The 17,135-nt window shown below is 40.2% G+C and overlaps 1 protein-coding gene across 2 annotated transcripts in view; it reads right to left on the reverse strand.

Moving 5' to 3' along the window:
* The window catches only part of SCRN1 (secernin 1), a 37,710-nt gene that overhangs the window by 2,783 nt on the left and 17,792 nt on the right, over positions 1 to 17,135 (reverse strand). For both annotated transcript variants that reach the window (XM_064704562.1, XM_064704561.1), the window contains exons 3-7: positions 12,150 to 12,331; positions 6,900 to 7,102; positions 3,841 to 4,035; positions 2,093 to 2,258; positions 86 to 266 (exon numbers count right to left, since the gene is read on the reverse strand). In XM_064704562.1, coding sequence (XP_064560632.1) covers positions 86 to 266; positions 2,093 to 2,258; positions 3,841 to 4,035; positions 6,900 to 7,102; positions 12,150 to 12,331 — 927 coding nt within the window. The remainder of the gene's footprint in view (positions 1 to 85; positions 267 to 2,092; positions 2,259 to 3,840; positions 4,036 to 6,899; positions 7,103 to 12,149; positions 12,332 to 17,135) is intronic.

A 17,135-nucleotide genomic window follows, 5' to 3' on the forward strand; every position in this document is an offset into this window, starting at 1 on the left:
CCTTTCAGCACAGAAAGCCATGTACTCTCAGTATTCAGGGTTCCAACAACTTCAGTTCTTTAATTCCAGGTGCCACAGCTCTTACCTGATCGTTCTCCAGGAGAGATCGGGCCCATTCATGTGCCTTGTACAATTCATGCCTACGATCTGGCTTCTCCTGGAATCGAGGTATCTTTTTAGCAGGATCATCATTGCCAAAAGAAGGAGACTGCACTTTTGGTACTAATTTTACATCATCAACAAAAATAAAGGGTTTAAATATGGACCTGAAAGAAATAAGAATTACTCCTTGCAGTAATAAGAGACATTTCGTATATGTTATTGAAATGTTCACCAGGTTATTTTAAAACAACACATACAGAGCAGCATAGGTAATTCATCTACACTAGGCATGGGCAAGGTTAGAGACTTGGTACTGGTCAAGCAAAACAAATCTACGTGCTTTAAAAGAACTGGGTTTGGCAATTATTGCAAAAACTTATTACCCCTTTTACCTATAAGATTTTCTGGTGTCCTCATGCCAGTTCTGCCACTTCTTTAGAAGAGTAGCATTGATTTTTCTCCTCCAAGTTTTTTTGTAACAAATCTCAACATTCGGCCTCACATCAGTTTTTCTCCTCTGTTCCCACTGGCATCTCTCCTCCTCTTTCCAGATTTAAGTTTTAATAATTCAGAAAAAAACACTTGCGTGGAGCAGGGAAGATTACATATCTTGCTCAATATCAGAGGATTTTCCATATCAACAACAGCACTTTAGAATCCTACTTCAAGAGCTCAGGGAAGACAAGGGCTACCAATATTGTGACATTTCTCAAATTATTTTAACACTGAATTTGGATCTGAACTCCTAAGAGAGACAAACAAAAAACCCCATCAATACAGAATCTTCATTCCTGAGAAGCTGAAAATAGGTTTTGGCAAGTGAACAGAACAACTGCCTTCCTTTTCTTTAGATACAGAACAATAAAGCACCCTGCATTCTGCAGAGAAGAACCTGCCAAGAGTGAAGACTTGTGCAACACACAATTAATAACCACTGCCTGTGTACAGTCAGCAGGTTCAGTGCTGCAACCCTTTCCATCAGTGTCACAAAGCCTTGCTGACTAAGAATTTACGTGACTCACTAGCTGCGTTTAAAATAATTCTTTCTTAATGCATTGCAGTGTTGAATAAAGCAAGAGAGGTCTCTAAACAAGGCTTTTAAGGCAGGTTTTCGACCTTCAAATGGACAGAAATCCCAACAAATAATTTGAAGCCTTGCTCCTTTTTATTGCAGAGGATTTGCATCAACTCAAAGAAAAGTTTGGGTAAGCAAGTTTAAAATTGACACTTAACCCTGAAAGTCTGAGTTGCATAATGCAAGGTGGGTGGAAAGTCCCTTTGGCATGGATGACTTCCACAGCCCTCAGTAAAACCTAATGGTTACTACCAGTCCTCTGACAGGAATGTGAGCTGTTCAAGGGCACCATTTTCTTCTCTCCATAATCTCTTTACCTCAATGCAAGTGGCAGATCTCCTGAATAATTGCAATTGGTTTCATTTAATTTCTGTGAATCCCAAGTGGATTCTGTTTAAAACACAAGATAATTCATCAATCTTTGATGATCTGGCCCATGAGTTCCTTAATCTCCTCAGCTACTTCCAGCTAGAGAGGACACCATGTAAACCAACTGGAAATTGTCCCTCGAATAAAAGACATGCTTGAATCCCAGCAACTTGCAGATGTTTTGCTGTGTTAACATTTTGATATCATATGAAGCTACCTGGAGTACACAACCCCTCTCACAACACTTCATTTGCTGGAGTTTTGCACCTGCCTGTTCAAGAGAAGTGACTTGGGAAGTCCCCAACTTCATCATCTCAACAACTTTCCAGGTGGAAAGCAACTACACTGGAATTCCTGGCCCTGCATAAAGTGCATTTCCCCTGGAAGCTCAGTAACACAGGACTGTCAGATTGCACATCTCAGAGCACTGACTGCACTTCTGGTTAGAACATGCTCCTGATGTTCCAGTTTGGGAGGCAGGGTTTGTTTGTTACCTTTGAGCCCATCACTGCTCTGCACCCCAGGGAGCCCAGTGCTGTGGCTTACCTTGAAGGGTCGGGCGTGCCAGTGAAGTAGTGAATACAGGGAAAACTAGGGTCCTGAGGCAGAACAGACACTATGCTAGCTGTAGTAAGGAAAGATTCAGAGTCCACACAGACACCACTGTCCTTGTCACGCAGGACATCAATCATAGCTTGTGCAGAAACGTCACCTATATGGAGGGGGGAAAACATTCCTGAGTGTTCAATGGCTTGGAGCCCAGGTAAGGATTTTAGCCTGAACAAGCTTTGGCCTAAAATGGCCACTGACACTTGCCATGGGCATGTCACAAATCCCAGTTAAGAGTTTCTACTTAAGCAATGAATATTCAGAAAGAACATGCTTAGCTAGTAAATGAGAATGGTAAGAAGTATTAATTAGGCATGGTAATTGCCAGGTAATGCTTCAATAGCAGAAATGCTATTAAAAAGGTACATTTTAAGGAAGAAGGCTGTAATACTGCTTTAGCAGTCACTATGAACAGACTACTTACTTAAAACATCAATTTTCCTCTACCCAAGCAGGACAGAATGAGAACACCCTGATTTTCTCAATTTCCACTTCTCAATTTCCATTCTCAGTCAAAATTTTGAAACATCATCTTGCAGTCACAGAGTGTTACAGCAGCAGACCTAGGCACCAAGATTTTTCTCCAAACCCCTCTGTTCTCACTGTGTCTCCTGCCTGTGTTCATCCCAGCTTTCCCCCATTGCCCCTCCATGTTTTCTCCTTTTGCAGGTCAGGCTTCTTCCCCACACCTTCTCAGGCTCTGCAGTGACTCAAACCTGCATGCACAGGTGCCTCAACACACCAGGAGACACAGAATGACTCAGCAGCCTGCAAGATTTTCAGCCATAGCCATCTGTCTGTAGGGGCCCTCGGGGTTTTTAGTGCTATAATCCAGATTTATTTAGATCTTTTACCTATAGTCCTTTAGAGTTACTGTATCTGCCTCAGACACTAACCACACTCCCTGCAGTGCTACAGCTTTTGTAAGAACTCTGCAGTGCAACAAATTTCTCATCTCTACACTCTTCCGAACATTTACCCACATGTGAAAATGCCAACAGTCCAGTAAATTCACATGTGTAGTAAAGGGTTTTTTAGAAAATTATAATTTGTGCTATTTTTCATGCATTCCCATGCACTGCTGCAGGCTGTCCATTTCAGAGGTGTTTTGGCCAGCTGCAGCAAACTGAAGTCAGTAATAAGTCTGAGTCTGGAAATAAACCCTTCCTTTGACTGCAGAGAATAGCACAATGTCTGTTTCAGTAGCTTTGTCCTGCTCAACAAAGAAAAAGGGATTTCAGTTTGCAACTGCTCTTCCTTAAACTGTGCTCTTGAAACTTTCCCCAAAAGGTTAAATCTACATTTTCCCCACAATACAGATTCCACTGAGCTCAATCTTTGATATGTGAGGCCTTTTTTTTTAAAATAGTATAATTTTAGTGTTAGGTAGGGCCACTAAAATTACAGGAAAGCACAGATGCAGTAGCACATCATGCACATCAGAGCACTGAAGGAAGTTACTTTGTAATTGCAATCCTGTTTTGAAACCTTGGGGGTGACATTAAGGGCTCCACCCTAAATAGTGGCAAATTTAGGAACAGTCTTTAGTTCTGATCCTCCTTCCTACACAGTTTACATCTAGAGGTGTTCTCAGCCACATGTAATTCTGGACAGAATGCCTGAAAAGGAGGCAGCAGTGACTAAAAAAACCCAGTGTGCCCACAGAAAATTAGTTCAACACTTACCACCTTGTTTTTCTAGGCTCTCCCTGCCAGAACAACAGGCTAAATGGTCATCAGCAAGAGAAAACACTTCAGAAAAATTGAAGTCAGAGTCTCCATTCCACCAGCCTTGACTTTTCACATAATCCCTTAGTTCAGGATGCTCAGCATCAATTTTTGTAGTTAATGAAAGCTGATTGCAAATGCATTTCACTCCCTCTAGAAAGAGCCACATATTAAAAGAGAACATTAATACAGTTTTCCTGGGAGAAGCTGGAAGGAAAATGTCATATCAATTAGGAAACAAATTAATCCATTGGTTAGTGTGTGCATTTGGCATGACTGTGTAACTATATAATTACACATGCACAGAATTACCAATCCCTGCAGGTTGCAGAGCTCAATCCTCTGTGCCCTGCTGAGACACTGACACCTGTGATTAACAGTGGGATTTAGACAGAATGCCAGTTTCCCAGTCCACATCTCACACCTTCTGACCACAAAGCAATGGTGGTATCCAAATGCCAAAGGCACCTAATATTTTTCTAGTGGCATATTCCCCACAGGCACAAGAAGGCTTCAGATCTGACTTGATTTCAAAGTATATTTCAGCAGAGCTGCATTTAATGAACCTTCCTTGCCCTTCAAAATTAAGAATTTGGAAAATGTTTTTAAAATCACTACAACTGCTTTAAGCTTCCAGCTGAGAAACAGTTTCACTGTAAGCTGCAAGTTCAAATTACAATTCTTTTATCTTAGATTTTAAAATGGCATGAAGTAAAAAGACTGTGTAAGTAGCCTCCAAAGAGTACTGAATGGGTTTTTTTTAGTTCCTTTTATCAAACATACTGCAGTGCTTATAACCATATATCCACAGCATGGCAGTGGTTGCTGCAGATATTCCTCAGAGAGAATAAAGCAAATGTATTGGAAGCCAAAGAAAGAGATGATAAAGTAAAACTATAAAGTAAAATAAACACAGATTCTGGAATTTGGCACAAATAATTTCTTAGACAAAAACAAAACCTGTAGTTGTGAAAGTTTTTAATACTGCCTTCCAAAAAAGTTAGTTTGCTTTTGCAGTGCCCCATGCATGCAATTTAAATAAGGGGTAACAACTTCAGGAAATTCTGTGCATCATTCTGTGAAAAAGTCCCTGGCATCCAATTCTGACTTACACAGGGTCACTGACAGCTTATTCTGACTCACCCTTTCAAACAGCATACTTTCCTGGGAATTTTCTTTACTTGAGTGATGAGGATATTTGTATTCATGTCCAGCTAGGCAAGCCACTCTTTAAAGAGCTCTTTAAGTATTACATTTATAAACTCATGCAAAATATTTTTCATGGGTTTGATCTACCACCAAAAAGAAAATTATTGATCAAATTTTTCAACTGAGACTCAGGAACATTAATTGAAAGGATTTTGAAGTATTTATTCTTAAATTATTTTCAGAGAGTTGCTTGATAAACACTCACTATGATCTTTACAGTAATATCAGAACTCTGAGGATAGTCAGGAAAAGATATGCTTTCACACTAGGGAATGACACATTTTCCCCATTTTAACAGCATTTGTGCATTCATTTGAAAGCTTAAGAGGCACACTTATGGCTGCAAAAAAAGACCCCTCTGAACAAAGTAAGAAATGTAGAGTTCTTCCATAGCCAGCAGCCTTTCCTGCAGGGCTGCAGGAGGTGGAAACTACTTATCTGCAGCTCACAGGGACCTCCTGAGAGCAATGTGCTGGTAGAAACCAGAACAGAGCTGCAGAATCATTTCAAAAAGCTGCAAGCAGCAGATGAAGGCAACAGTTTATTTGCTGGGAAGGAGGACGTGAAGGTTATGGACTGCTGATGCAGCTAAAACTGCTAAATAAAACCCACTGTTCTTCAAATATCAGGCAGGCAGGTCAAGAGAAGAAGGCAGGCTGTCGCTGCATAATCCCAGGAACCTCAGGAGTCAGCTGCTTGCCAGAACTGGGGTTTCATCAGGACAGCATTTTCAGTCTTCCCTCCTCTATGTTTGGTATCTGTTCGTGCCAGATAACCTTTAAGGACACCTCTAGGTATCCCTAAAATGCAAGCTTTACTTGGGAAAACACCACCTCTGTGAAGGAAACTGATTCCTGCTTGGTGCAAGGACTGACAGCAGGCCATCACACAACACTGCACAGCCTGGTGATATTTCTGTGCTCCTTCCCATACCTTCTATCTCCTACCTTTAATCATTTAGGGGGAAAGGAGGAGAGAATATTAAATGGATCTGTCATAGCTCAAGTCATGGATGACAAAAGTCCTCTTGAACACTCTGAATTTTCACTTCATTCAAACATAAATACATTTGTAAAAGCTCTACTCTTATGAAAATAAAAATCTCTTCAAGATTAAGATGAGAATAAATTAAATACAGGCCTTAAAAATCATATTATATTAAGCAGCCTATATATGCTGGAAAAGTTTTAAATAAATTCATCCACTAAGCCAGTGAATTCTAGAAGTTAGTTTGGCAGCTCTGGCTTCACACATACAGAAAAAGAAACCATTTACAAGTTTAAAGAGCAGAAAATTATTGTTTTGCATCATTTAAAAAACAGGGATATGAAGGGAGAATATCTATTTCAGTAAAGGAACCACCACCAGCAACCCATTCAATTTATCATCTGAAAAAAGCCCTTTTGTTTAAACTATCAATGGTTATCCTTTCCTCACAATATTTTAGATTTGTAAGTAATAATTTGGGCATTAACTCCATCAAAAATACCATCTGACCTGCTCCAAACAGAAAATAAATCTTGGAAAATACACCTATTGAATATAAAAATTATGATTATTGCATAGTTTATGCATAAAGGCAACAATCTCCACCTTCGCAGAAAATGCTAAGTCACATCAGCAAATGCAAATCAACACATTAAAAAAAAGTCAGAGTAGTGCAAATATAGAAAATTATAATTGGTGATTTAATCAAACACTTGCATTCATTAGTCACTTATTTAAACTCACTGACTTCAGGACCAATTCTTCCAAGACAACTCTTTACAGCTATTTTTAATAGGATTTGCTGTGAGTTCTAAACTAACCTGTGATTTTTTCAGCTGCCCAATACTTTCCAGAAGTCTCCAGTATCCAGGCTTCATTCCTGTCCACAATCAGAAACGCACTTTGGAAAGTGTGGCACGAACTCCCATCTTCATAATAATTTCCACCTTGTCCATGCTCTTCCAACAGAGCAACTATTACATCCAATGCTTCTTTAGCTGTTGCCCCCCTTTCTAGGCCAAGTCTATGAGAAAAGGGTAAAACAGAGACTCAGAGAGGAATGATACAGTGAGATCTCCTTAAGTTTTTATTTTTAAACACCAGCACTCATCTGAGTCTAAAATACTGAAGTGTCTGGTATGCCTAATATAATAGTTCTTACTTTAATTAGTTACTAAAGGATGAGCTATAGAATTATTTTTTCTAGTCTTGATTTTCTATGCTGGCTCTTTACTCTCAAGCCTATCATAGCTGGCTTGAAGTTTTTTCAAAAATGTCCAATTACCAACCAATGATCTCAGCTGCACTGTAAACATGCAATGCTCTATTTATCTCCTCCTCAGGCAGAATACATTTGAAGGACAATTCGCAAGTTGTTTTTTTTTTAAGTAACAGCTGTACCAAGGTTACTTTTCTGTACAAGGATGGGAAATTGTAAATAATTATTACCAGCTATTAAAAAGAGAAGGAGTATTCAATATTACAGCCTCTCCACAACCTCTCTTTCCCAATGCTCTGGTTGGCCATGGAAACCAGGTGTTATCCTTCTATGCATACTACATGCTGTAAAGACAAGCATTTGTGCACAGTCATACTTCAGAGCTCCTGCAGAGGCTTCCTCAAAAAACTGTTTGAATACCAGATATGGCTTTTGTCAGAAGAAAGAGCAACCATATGCCTGAAAGAACAGAGTTTTAAAAGGAAGTTGAAGCAAAGCAAGGGTATTTTTCAGGAAAGCAAACTGAGGTGTGGTAATAAATTTTACAAAGCCATAGGGAATGACTGTATCCTGCCTTGAGTAAGTGGCATTAAATAATCCCTTGATATAATTTACAGCCCTAATTGAATCAACAACAAAAGCAGGAACCAGAAGTTGAAATCAGAACTGCAAACGATTTCACTGGTTCCAAAATCCAATTACTGGTAATGAGGAAATGCAGTGTTTCAAACAACAGTGTATCCATGCCTCCATCCTTTGGGAGTTACCTGGTTCAGTCCAAAATTTCTCTCTGTTGTTTTGTCACCTTAATATTTTCCTTTGTGTTTGTCTTTCTCTAACTGCTCTATGGACAAAATAATTTTGACTGATGGACAGTTCCAAGAAAATCACTTTGTTAGACATAAGCATACTATCTATGCTAGCTCTTTCCATTTTTCTTGAAATCACATGACAAGCAAACACTACTCTGTTTCTTTCCTAAAAACTACAGTAGACAAATCAGATACTGATAATTTTAATACAGATTTGTTATCTCAATGCTTCCCTGCAGTGGCTCTGCATTGTTAAATACTTGGCTACCATTAGCCTTGTTTTAGGCTGAATTATTGAAAGCAGTGTTTTCATCTCTCTCAGCAGCATCTATTTCTCACAAACTCACAAAGAAGAGCCAAGAGCCAACTAGAATTTCAAGGCTTAAGTTAAAGTGACAGTTCCTTCCCCATCATTTTCTTACTTGCATTTACAGGATCTTTCCCTCTCATAATTTCTCATTAGCTGAAACTTGTTTTGTACTGGTGACTCCATTTTTAGTCCCTCTGCTTTTATGGTTTTCCTTAATTCTTTTCATCACTGGTGCAATGCTTTTTCAGACCAACACAGCTATGCCAGTCTTGGCACATACCAGAGACATAATTTAAAATTCAGTCCAAAATCATGTCCTATTTGTTCCCTAAGAGCAGTCCCTGCCACAGGAAAGTGAATGGACTGAAAACTACCTTGGTGACCATACAGCCACTAGATTCAGTGATAATCTGCTCCCTTCTCCCCAGTTAATGACCAAAACCATTTTGATCTATCTACCATTTAGATCAAAACCTGCCAAGAGACATAACATCCCACTAAAACTTTAATGTCTCCATAAAATGTTCCATCTGAGATGGTTACAGCCTAGCTTTCACTGTCAAAACTGCAGCAGGGATTCAGGCTGAAGAAGCACCCTTTAGGTATTATTTTTTTTTATAAATGGCTCCAATGTTACATTTATTTCCATTAAGTAAATGTCTAGGCTCTTCTTTTGCTTGGCTGCTCCTATCTGTCAGTCACAAGGGACAGGAAAAAAATAAAATAAAAAGAAAAAAACCCTTCCTACACAACAACCACACAACTCATTTCCACAAAATTAAGTCTTGTCAATTATCTCAGCATCAGTGTCCAGGGCAACCACAGCATAATCCTCCCACTAACACACTTCAGAGTACCCTTCAAGGTGAGCTGGAGGAACAGTTAGAAGCAATTTCAATGCCAGATGAGAGCTTGAATTACTTGTTAATAAAATTGCAGTGATTTAGTACAATCCACTGCCTAAGTACCTCCAATATGCTGTCATATTGTCAAAACAATATTATCTTAAGCTTTTCAACTTCACCTATCAGTTACATAATGCAGGCTTTCCAAATTAACTAACATTCTTGATGGCATTTTACTTTATTCAGCTTTGAGGTCTCTAAGGAAAGAAATTGGTAAACAAATTAATACCATTTTAAAGAGCATTCTTGACTCCCTGCCAAGATTGGCATCTCTGTGTGGCTCTGAAAAAGTTATTGCACCTGTGATGAAGAGAACAAATAAAGAATACAAACGCATAGGGATTAAAATTAGGACCAAAAATGCAAAAATAAGGGCATAATTTACTGGTTTCTCCATATTTATCTTTTGCGTGATAATGCTGTCCTAACTTATCAGCAACACAGTACATGAACTCTTCAGAAGAACATGATTCCCTCAGTGAACAGGTGCTTTATAGTTGCAACCGTGCATCAAAAAAATCCCCAAAACTGCAGGCAGTTAAGAACCTGGAGAAAATCCTGATAAACTAACTAATGCAACAATACTAGTATAGCTTTTAAAAATCAGCTTTTGAATAAATCCTTAGCAGAAAAAAAAAGGTTCCTTAGGAATTTGTACTGGAGCATATTTTCTCTAAGTCATGACTAGGTCCATGTCCTCAATTTAGATTAACTGGGATGGGGACCAGCCTGCATGGAATAGGACCAGCTTCTAACCCTGGAGTCCATCACACAACTTTATCAGTTTGTTAAGAATCACTCAGGTGTTCTGACATGCTGTGATTCTCTATCAAAGAGGCAGAGCTGGTGGCAGCTGCCTCACTGCAGCCTACAGAGATCAATTTTGTTCTCTGTTCTATGGGGTGACATGAAATAGACACACTTAATTCAACTGGCCAAGTCTTCAAAATCAGAAAAAGAATCACTTAGGCTGGAACAAGCAGCAGATGGTAACAACACATCTCTGGTTCCCCTTGCCTGAAGCATCCTCTCTCTGCACCCGAACTACAATTTCTTCTGCAGGTAAGAAGGAAGAGCAGAAGGGTAGCACCTACAGGTGATGATTACTTGTGTAGTTTGTGGCAGTGCCTCCTTACTTTGGTATGTCCTGATTTGCTAGTGTGGGTAATTCTAGAGCTGTTGGATAACATATTTATTTGAATGCTAAACAGTCCTTTGAGAATGTAGTAACTGGGTAAGAAGTAAGTAGAAATCGACATTTAAATCAATGGTTTGTTAAAAGTTTCAAAAGGACTGTGGTAGGACGGAAGAAATAAAAGTAGAAAGTCATCTAAGTCCTTTTCTTCACAAAAGGTTGTCCTATACTTTCTGAAACAACCCCTCACATCTACTCAGCCTCCTTTGATGCAATTAAATTTACTAGTTCTGTCAGGTACAGCTTCTCCACAGATTCTTTCGGTATATACAGGGCTTAGAGAAAATACCAAAGAGAAAGTTAACCCAAATTCCCTCATAATTTTGTCACTGGTCAGATTTTATAGCTCTCTGATCACATTTCCAATTTCCACTGCATTCTCTATGGGAATTGGCCCATATTCCTCCTGATTTATGGTAGCTGGAAGCAGACACCATTTCTGCAGAGACACGTTAGGGAACACTTACAGTTTCAGGTATTTATGCACCTAACAATAAGTTCTTCTAACCCATGCTTCCTAGCTTGCTCATAAGAATAACTCCTAAGGTTTTAACATCCTCTTAAAAGTCAAGGTATCTATTTCCTATCCTTTTATCTATAAAATATCTTAACTCATTGCAGGAGTAAAGTAGAACAGTTTGATGGGGATTTTTCTTGACTACCAGTTATTACTGTGCATTTATCAACTCCTTGATATTTGAGGTTTTTCTGCTTCAGGAACTGAGGTTAAGCTGGTTTATCACAGATCTTTTTAAAAATATCAAGCATAGCCGCAACATTTAACTTTTTCCAGTCAACTTCAACATCTGTTTTTCACGAGTCCTCAAGAAAAATGAGAATTCACCTGTAACTGCTTCAGTCAGCTCATTAAGTATCCCAGGGCAAAGTCCAGTAGGACTATTTTGTCTGAGACTGATTTACTTAAATATGCAGCTGTTGTCCTGTTCAGTCTTTGAATTGAGTCCATTTGCTTCATTTCTCTTTGTAATAAGTCCACACTTTCTCTCTTCTTTCATTTTCAGCTTTCATCCCCCACCCAAGCCTCCTTTAAATTCTCTTCACCACAGGATCAGCATGCAGGCTGAGACTCAGAGTGCAGCACAAGGCTTTTGGGAGCCAGCTGTCAATGAACAGCCTCACAGGAGTCTGTGTGCCAGCATCTGAATAAGGGCAGTGCCTTGCATTGGAATGCATGGGCTGAAGGAAGCCATAGGAGTCTGTTTATGCCCACAGTTGGCTATAAGCCCAGAATAAGCTTTTTAGGTCAGAGTAGGCTGTTGTAAAGTGGGGGAGAATGAAGGGCACACCAGAACTCTAATATTACAAATTAGTTAGCAGTTCCTTACTAACAATGTAATCATATCTCTTACTCTGTCAGACTAGCCACTGCTGGACTGAAGGGTAGGTAGACAAGGTAGATTGAGTGAACCACAACAGACTGGCACATTCTTGGTAGCTAAATTCAGATTGCAAGTGTTTTAAGTTTTCACTCAGCTGTATCTGGAGCCCCACCTAGCCTGCTTATATTGCTTTGAAATCTCCTTACGCCAACACCACGAGCTGTTACCTGGTACCAGCATCACCTGAGGCTGACGATGAAAGGCTGGGCACAGCTCAGCAGGACACCCACCTGACAAGATCCATGCCTAGCAAGGCTTCAGACTCAGAAGCTGGTTCTCTGGTCACGACAGCTTCGTTAGCTACACACACTCCGTGCTCGTTAGCTCCCATTTCTGCCCCCCACAGCCAGGAGGGCCTGCTGAGCACCACAGCGTGAGTCCTGGGCACCTGCTCAATCTCGATGTACGTGCACTGCGGAGACAGCAGGGAGACACAAGGTTAAACAATCACTTCATCTGCTGCTGTGACTGAAACAAAACATGACTTCCATGTACAGAAAGGACACGTTATTTAAAAGGTCCATGCTTTGTGAATGAACAAGGAACTTGTTTAAACAACATTTAAGTGTCATGTTTGAACATTCACATCCTTATATTGCACAAGCCTGGGAAAATATATGTGCTGATGCTTGCAGCTTCCAAGAGACAAGCAGGACCCAAATGCTAGGATCAGTGGAAAGCAGCAGGAGACAGACTGTACTGTCACATAATTAAAGCACCAATCATACCTGCACATAGTAACAAAATCAAACATTCTACCCCCTCCCCTGTTGTCAGGGTACTGGTTGTGGGTTTCTCTGGGTCTGGATTGAAGGCACTTGAGACTGTATTTCATGTTTGAACTCAGGTATTTATTATTTCTTATTAGTAAACCAATCTCACAACTGTGAGTCCAGCAGCTTTCCATTAGAAGGCACAAAATGGCCAGCAATCTCTTGTTCCAAGGTCTTTTAAGACTAAACTATCCAATGAAGAACTGACACCTAGATTATTTTCCCCTTTAACCTGAGGGCCTGCAAAGCAGACTTTTCTGCCCAAATACAAAATGCCACCTAAACCCATGAAGAAGAAGCATGAAGAAGAAACCCAGGATGACACCCTGTGTCCTTCATCTTGCTTCCATCCACTACATACTAAAAATCACAAAACCTAGATTTCTCACCAAACACTACTCTCTATAATCTATTTCACACTTTTGTGGGTTCTAGTCTATCTTGAAGTCCAGGAAACTTTCTCCATGAATGAGGGCCAAAGTCAGTGCTGCCCTGGGGGTCAGGGCACCCCAGAGAAATATTCCCACTGTCCTGGGTTTCCACACCCTCAGCACCATCTCCAGTGCTTTATCACATACAGAGTCACAATGGTTGCTGGGACAAAACACATTAGAGGCTTCCTCCTCCCCCTTGCTGCCTCCCCTGCAGCTGCCCCAGCACAGAGACAACTGGTAGGAAGAGGGGAGAAAAGCCTTGAAAAGATTCAGTGGTACAATAAACCACTCTGATAAACAGTCACAGAAGCAAAACATGGGCACTGCTGTTGCTTAAACTGGTGGGTTTACTATTTTAAATGGTCTGCTTTAATTAGATGTCTGCAAATGTACTCTGACAAGTCGAAAACACAAAGGAAGTCTGCAGAGAAGTCATAGTAACTGCAAGGAAGAAAGAAATTATGTTGCCTTTCAAATACATTTATTTGCGTTCAAAACAAGCACTGTTTTCCCACAAGCATGGATGAGAGCTCGATCCATTGCTGGTTTGTGCAAACCAAAGAAATATTTTATATTTTTCTTTATATTTTACTGTTGAATTCACATCAAGTTTTTCATGGATCAAACTCTGCAGGATTTGCTTTTGGGAAGCCTAAAATTGTCTGTATTTATAAGGCATCTCTTAAGGTCCAGCATTCCTATTGTAACACTTTTCTTACAGGAAGTAATTTGCAACAGTTTTTGGAGGAATATCTGATCAGGTATATCAGAGTAAACAGGATCATCAAAATGGACTTGTGGACTAAAAGTTATTTGCCTTGTTTGCCTGGCTGTGTTGATATTAAAATCTAAAGCCAAAGAAATCAGTCCAAAATATCAGAGCTTTAAGAAGCTTTGTTTTTTTCCTAGCCTTTCTTTCTGCCTTTAAGAATTATACAGCATGATCATCTTCAGCCTCCAATCTTGAGAAATGATTTTCACAGTAATAGTTCCTCTAGCATGCAATTAAAATGTGTAATAGACTATCTTTGGTCAGAAATGGGATTTTCAGAGTCCTTCACTTTGACCATGCAAGAGGGATACCGGAAATGAGCTTGCCACCTTGATTAGGTAATGCGTGTAAATAGGTCAAAAACTGAACAAAATAAAAAACAAAACATCACAAAGCAGAGGGGCAGTGAACTCTTTCAGTCTAAGGACAGGCTTAGGCAAGCAGATCGTGTCAGGGACAAATACCTGCTGTATTTGTAGCAGACCATCCCTAATATTTGACAGGCTGTTTTACCAAATTTGCTTATACAGTAATACACTGTGATTTTGTAGAGGCAAATTCCTCTTCTATCAAGGTGCCACAACATTTGGCACTGGCCAGGAGCTAAGATCTGTAAAATAAACTCTTATTATACAGTTCACTCTTAGCTTCATTGTGTAACCAAGCCATGCCATAACTGACATTTCTCATCAAAACTCCCCCCTCTCCTTTCGAGCTGTCAGCAAACAAATCTCATTTTTGACATTCTGCACAGTTTCATTTCAGAGCTTCAGGTCAGTGCTGTTTGGATAAGCACCCAAAGCCTGTGTGTGAGCAGGGAATAACTGCATTTGCTGCATGTGCAAGGGGGAGTGGAGCAGCAGGGGAGGATTACGTGTGAGGACACCAGAGCAGCTCTCAGGCCCCAGGTCAGGGGGGCCAGGCACCCCTACATGGCACAGGGGCTCAGCTGCCTGTGGCCATCCTGCAGAGCCACCCATGAACCTTCTCAGTCCTACAGCAGAAAGCAAAACCCTAGACACAGTGTGGAGGAGACTCCAGTACTCCATACACCCACACTTGCAAAGCATTTTCTGGCTGAATAGCCCCATTATACAAGCTTGCTTACACTGACTCTTTGATTTTTTAGAAGGAAAAATGATAACACTCTGAAAAGTGGTAGTTAAGCTAAAAAAAATGCTGAATGCCTTTGCTCTGCAAAACATACTTGCAAGGCTATCCTTGCTACCAATCACTTATTACTTGGTGTCTCATTCCAAAAGCAAGCACTCCCAAAGCTGCTATTCATTGCAAAAATCTTATTGTCAATGGTAGCAGTTGAGAAAAGGGAAGGAGGAAATTGTTTGTTCCTGCTTGAGGAATCCAGAGCATTCTGAAAAAAAAAAAGTGGGTTTGTTTTGTAACTGTGTAATCAGAGACCCGAAAACATCCATAGGCATCACTACACATCTCAAAATACAGCTGTCACCTTCCACAGTGCTTCTTTATGTCCCCCAGCCCAAAAAAAAGTGAACATGGAGCATATTTTCATGCTATATTCAGTTTCCATACTCAGGTACATAGACAATATTCAAGCCTTGCCATATTTACATAAATTGTCTCAGAAGACCTAAATAACAGAAAAACCATTTCAATCTGACAGATGCTGACAGGTCTTGTAAAGCTACTATTGACTTGATTCTTATTCATTTGTCATGGTTATTGGCACTGCTGAATAAGTCTTGATGACATTTTACCTTCCCACTATAATTATTTACTCCATTAAGCATAAAAGTAGGCACTCAATGGGATTTATGTATTAAGGCAGGAGCTTGGTTCATATTTAGAATAATAGGTATGAGCTTCTCAAAAAAGTAGGGTCCAGAGGTGACAGCAGACTATTAATTTTGAACATAAACCTTCATAACTTCACCACCCCCACCCTAAAATTACATCAGAGTACCCTTTCCCAAGAAACAAGAGGAACTGGGCTATCCACTGGTAGCCAAGACACAGAAGTTGTAAAGGTAAGTCAACCAGAGCCAGACACTGGATCTGCAACACAGCAAACCACTGCTGCTTCTTGTTCCACAGCAACCTTAGCCTTTCAACAGCTAAAGCACAAAAGGAAATAGTGGGGGAAAGACAACACCATCCACCAAAAACCCCTCACTGGCCACGAGATCTCTAGAAACAGGAGCTCGGATGACGACAGGATTTCAAAAACAGGCAAAAATTCCAAAATCACTGTCCCCCCTCCTGCACCCCACAGACTTGGCAAATCCCTCCAGCACAACAGCAGAGCAGCCTGTTCCACTGAGCACTGGGCCAAACCAGGCAATGGTTTGTTTTATTATGATAAATAAAACAGACATCAGGTACTGCTGGGATTCTGCTTGCCAGTAACCCTGTCTTCAAATTCCTGAAATGTCCAGCTTCAGCTGGACTAACATTTTTCTTTGAGTATGAATGCTAAAACCAGGAGAATACTGACAAATTTGGTGGCAAAGGCTGAGAGTGAGTTGTGTCAGGCTCCATTGATCTTCTAGAATTCAAGTCCTGAAAGGGACATAACTGGCATCTTGCCCTGTGACAGTAAATTCCCATTAGAAAATAAAAAACTGAAGAAGAGGGACCTCACACACAAGAGATGCAGCCAACAACTTTAAAGAGAATTGAACAGGCTGGGAACTAATGATACTTCTTTTATTTCACTTACAGTATCAAGAAGAAAATCTTATCAAGGGAGTTCTAAGAATAGCACAAGGCACAAATGTATCTGCCAGCCTAGCTAGGGCATGCAGATAAGTTGGAGGTATTCCAAAACCAGACAGGACAGTCATAAGCACAAGAGATTTCTTCTTTCATTAATGAAAAGAAACTATTGTGCAGTTTCTACTGTACCAAGGCTGCAGAAGCCCAATTCCTAGCACTGTCAGTCAGGTCATTATGAAATATCAATGAAATCACATAGGCTCCAGCCCTGGATAACAAAGGCAATAGTCAGGGAATGCTTTAGAAAGAAATGATCTTTGAAAGGGGGCTTTAAGATTCCAGATACAAAAGAGATCCCAGGCCAACCCCCTTCCCTGCCATCAGATTCTGGCTGGAATTTGGCATTAACCCTTTGCTTCACTGCTTCAAGCACTGCCACACCATAGCACATATTTGAAAAAAGGCAAAATATCTGTATGATTGCAGCAACTCAGTAAGTTGCACCATGGCTGCATTTTTAACCTTTTCCAAAAGAGGGGTGCA

This window comes from Zonotrichia leucophrys, chromosome 2, assembly GCF_028769735.1.
Source record: "Zonotrichia leucophrys gambelii isolate GWCS_2022_RI chromosome 2, RI_Zleu_2.0, whole genome shotgun sequence".
Lineage (NCBI taxonomy): Eukaryota > Metazoa > Chordata > Aves > Passeriformes > Passerellidae > Zonotrichia > Zonotrichia leucophrys.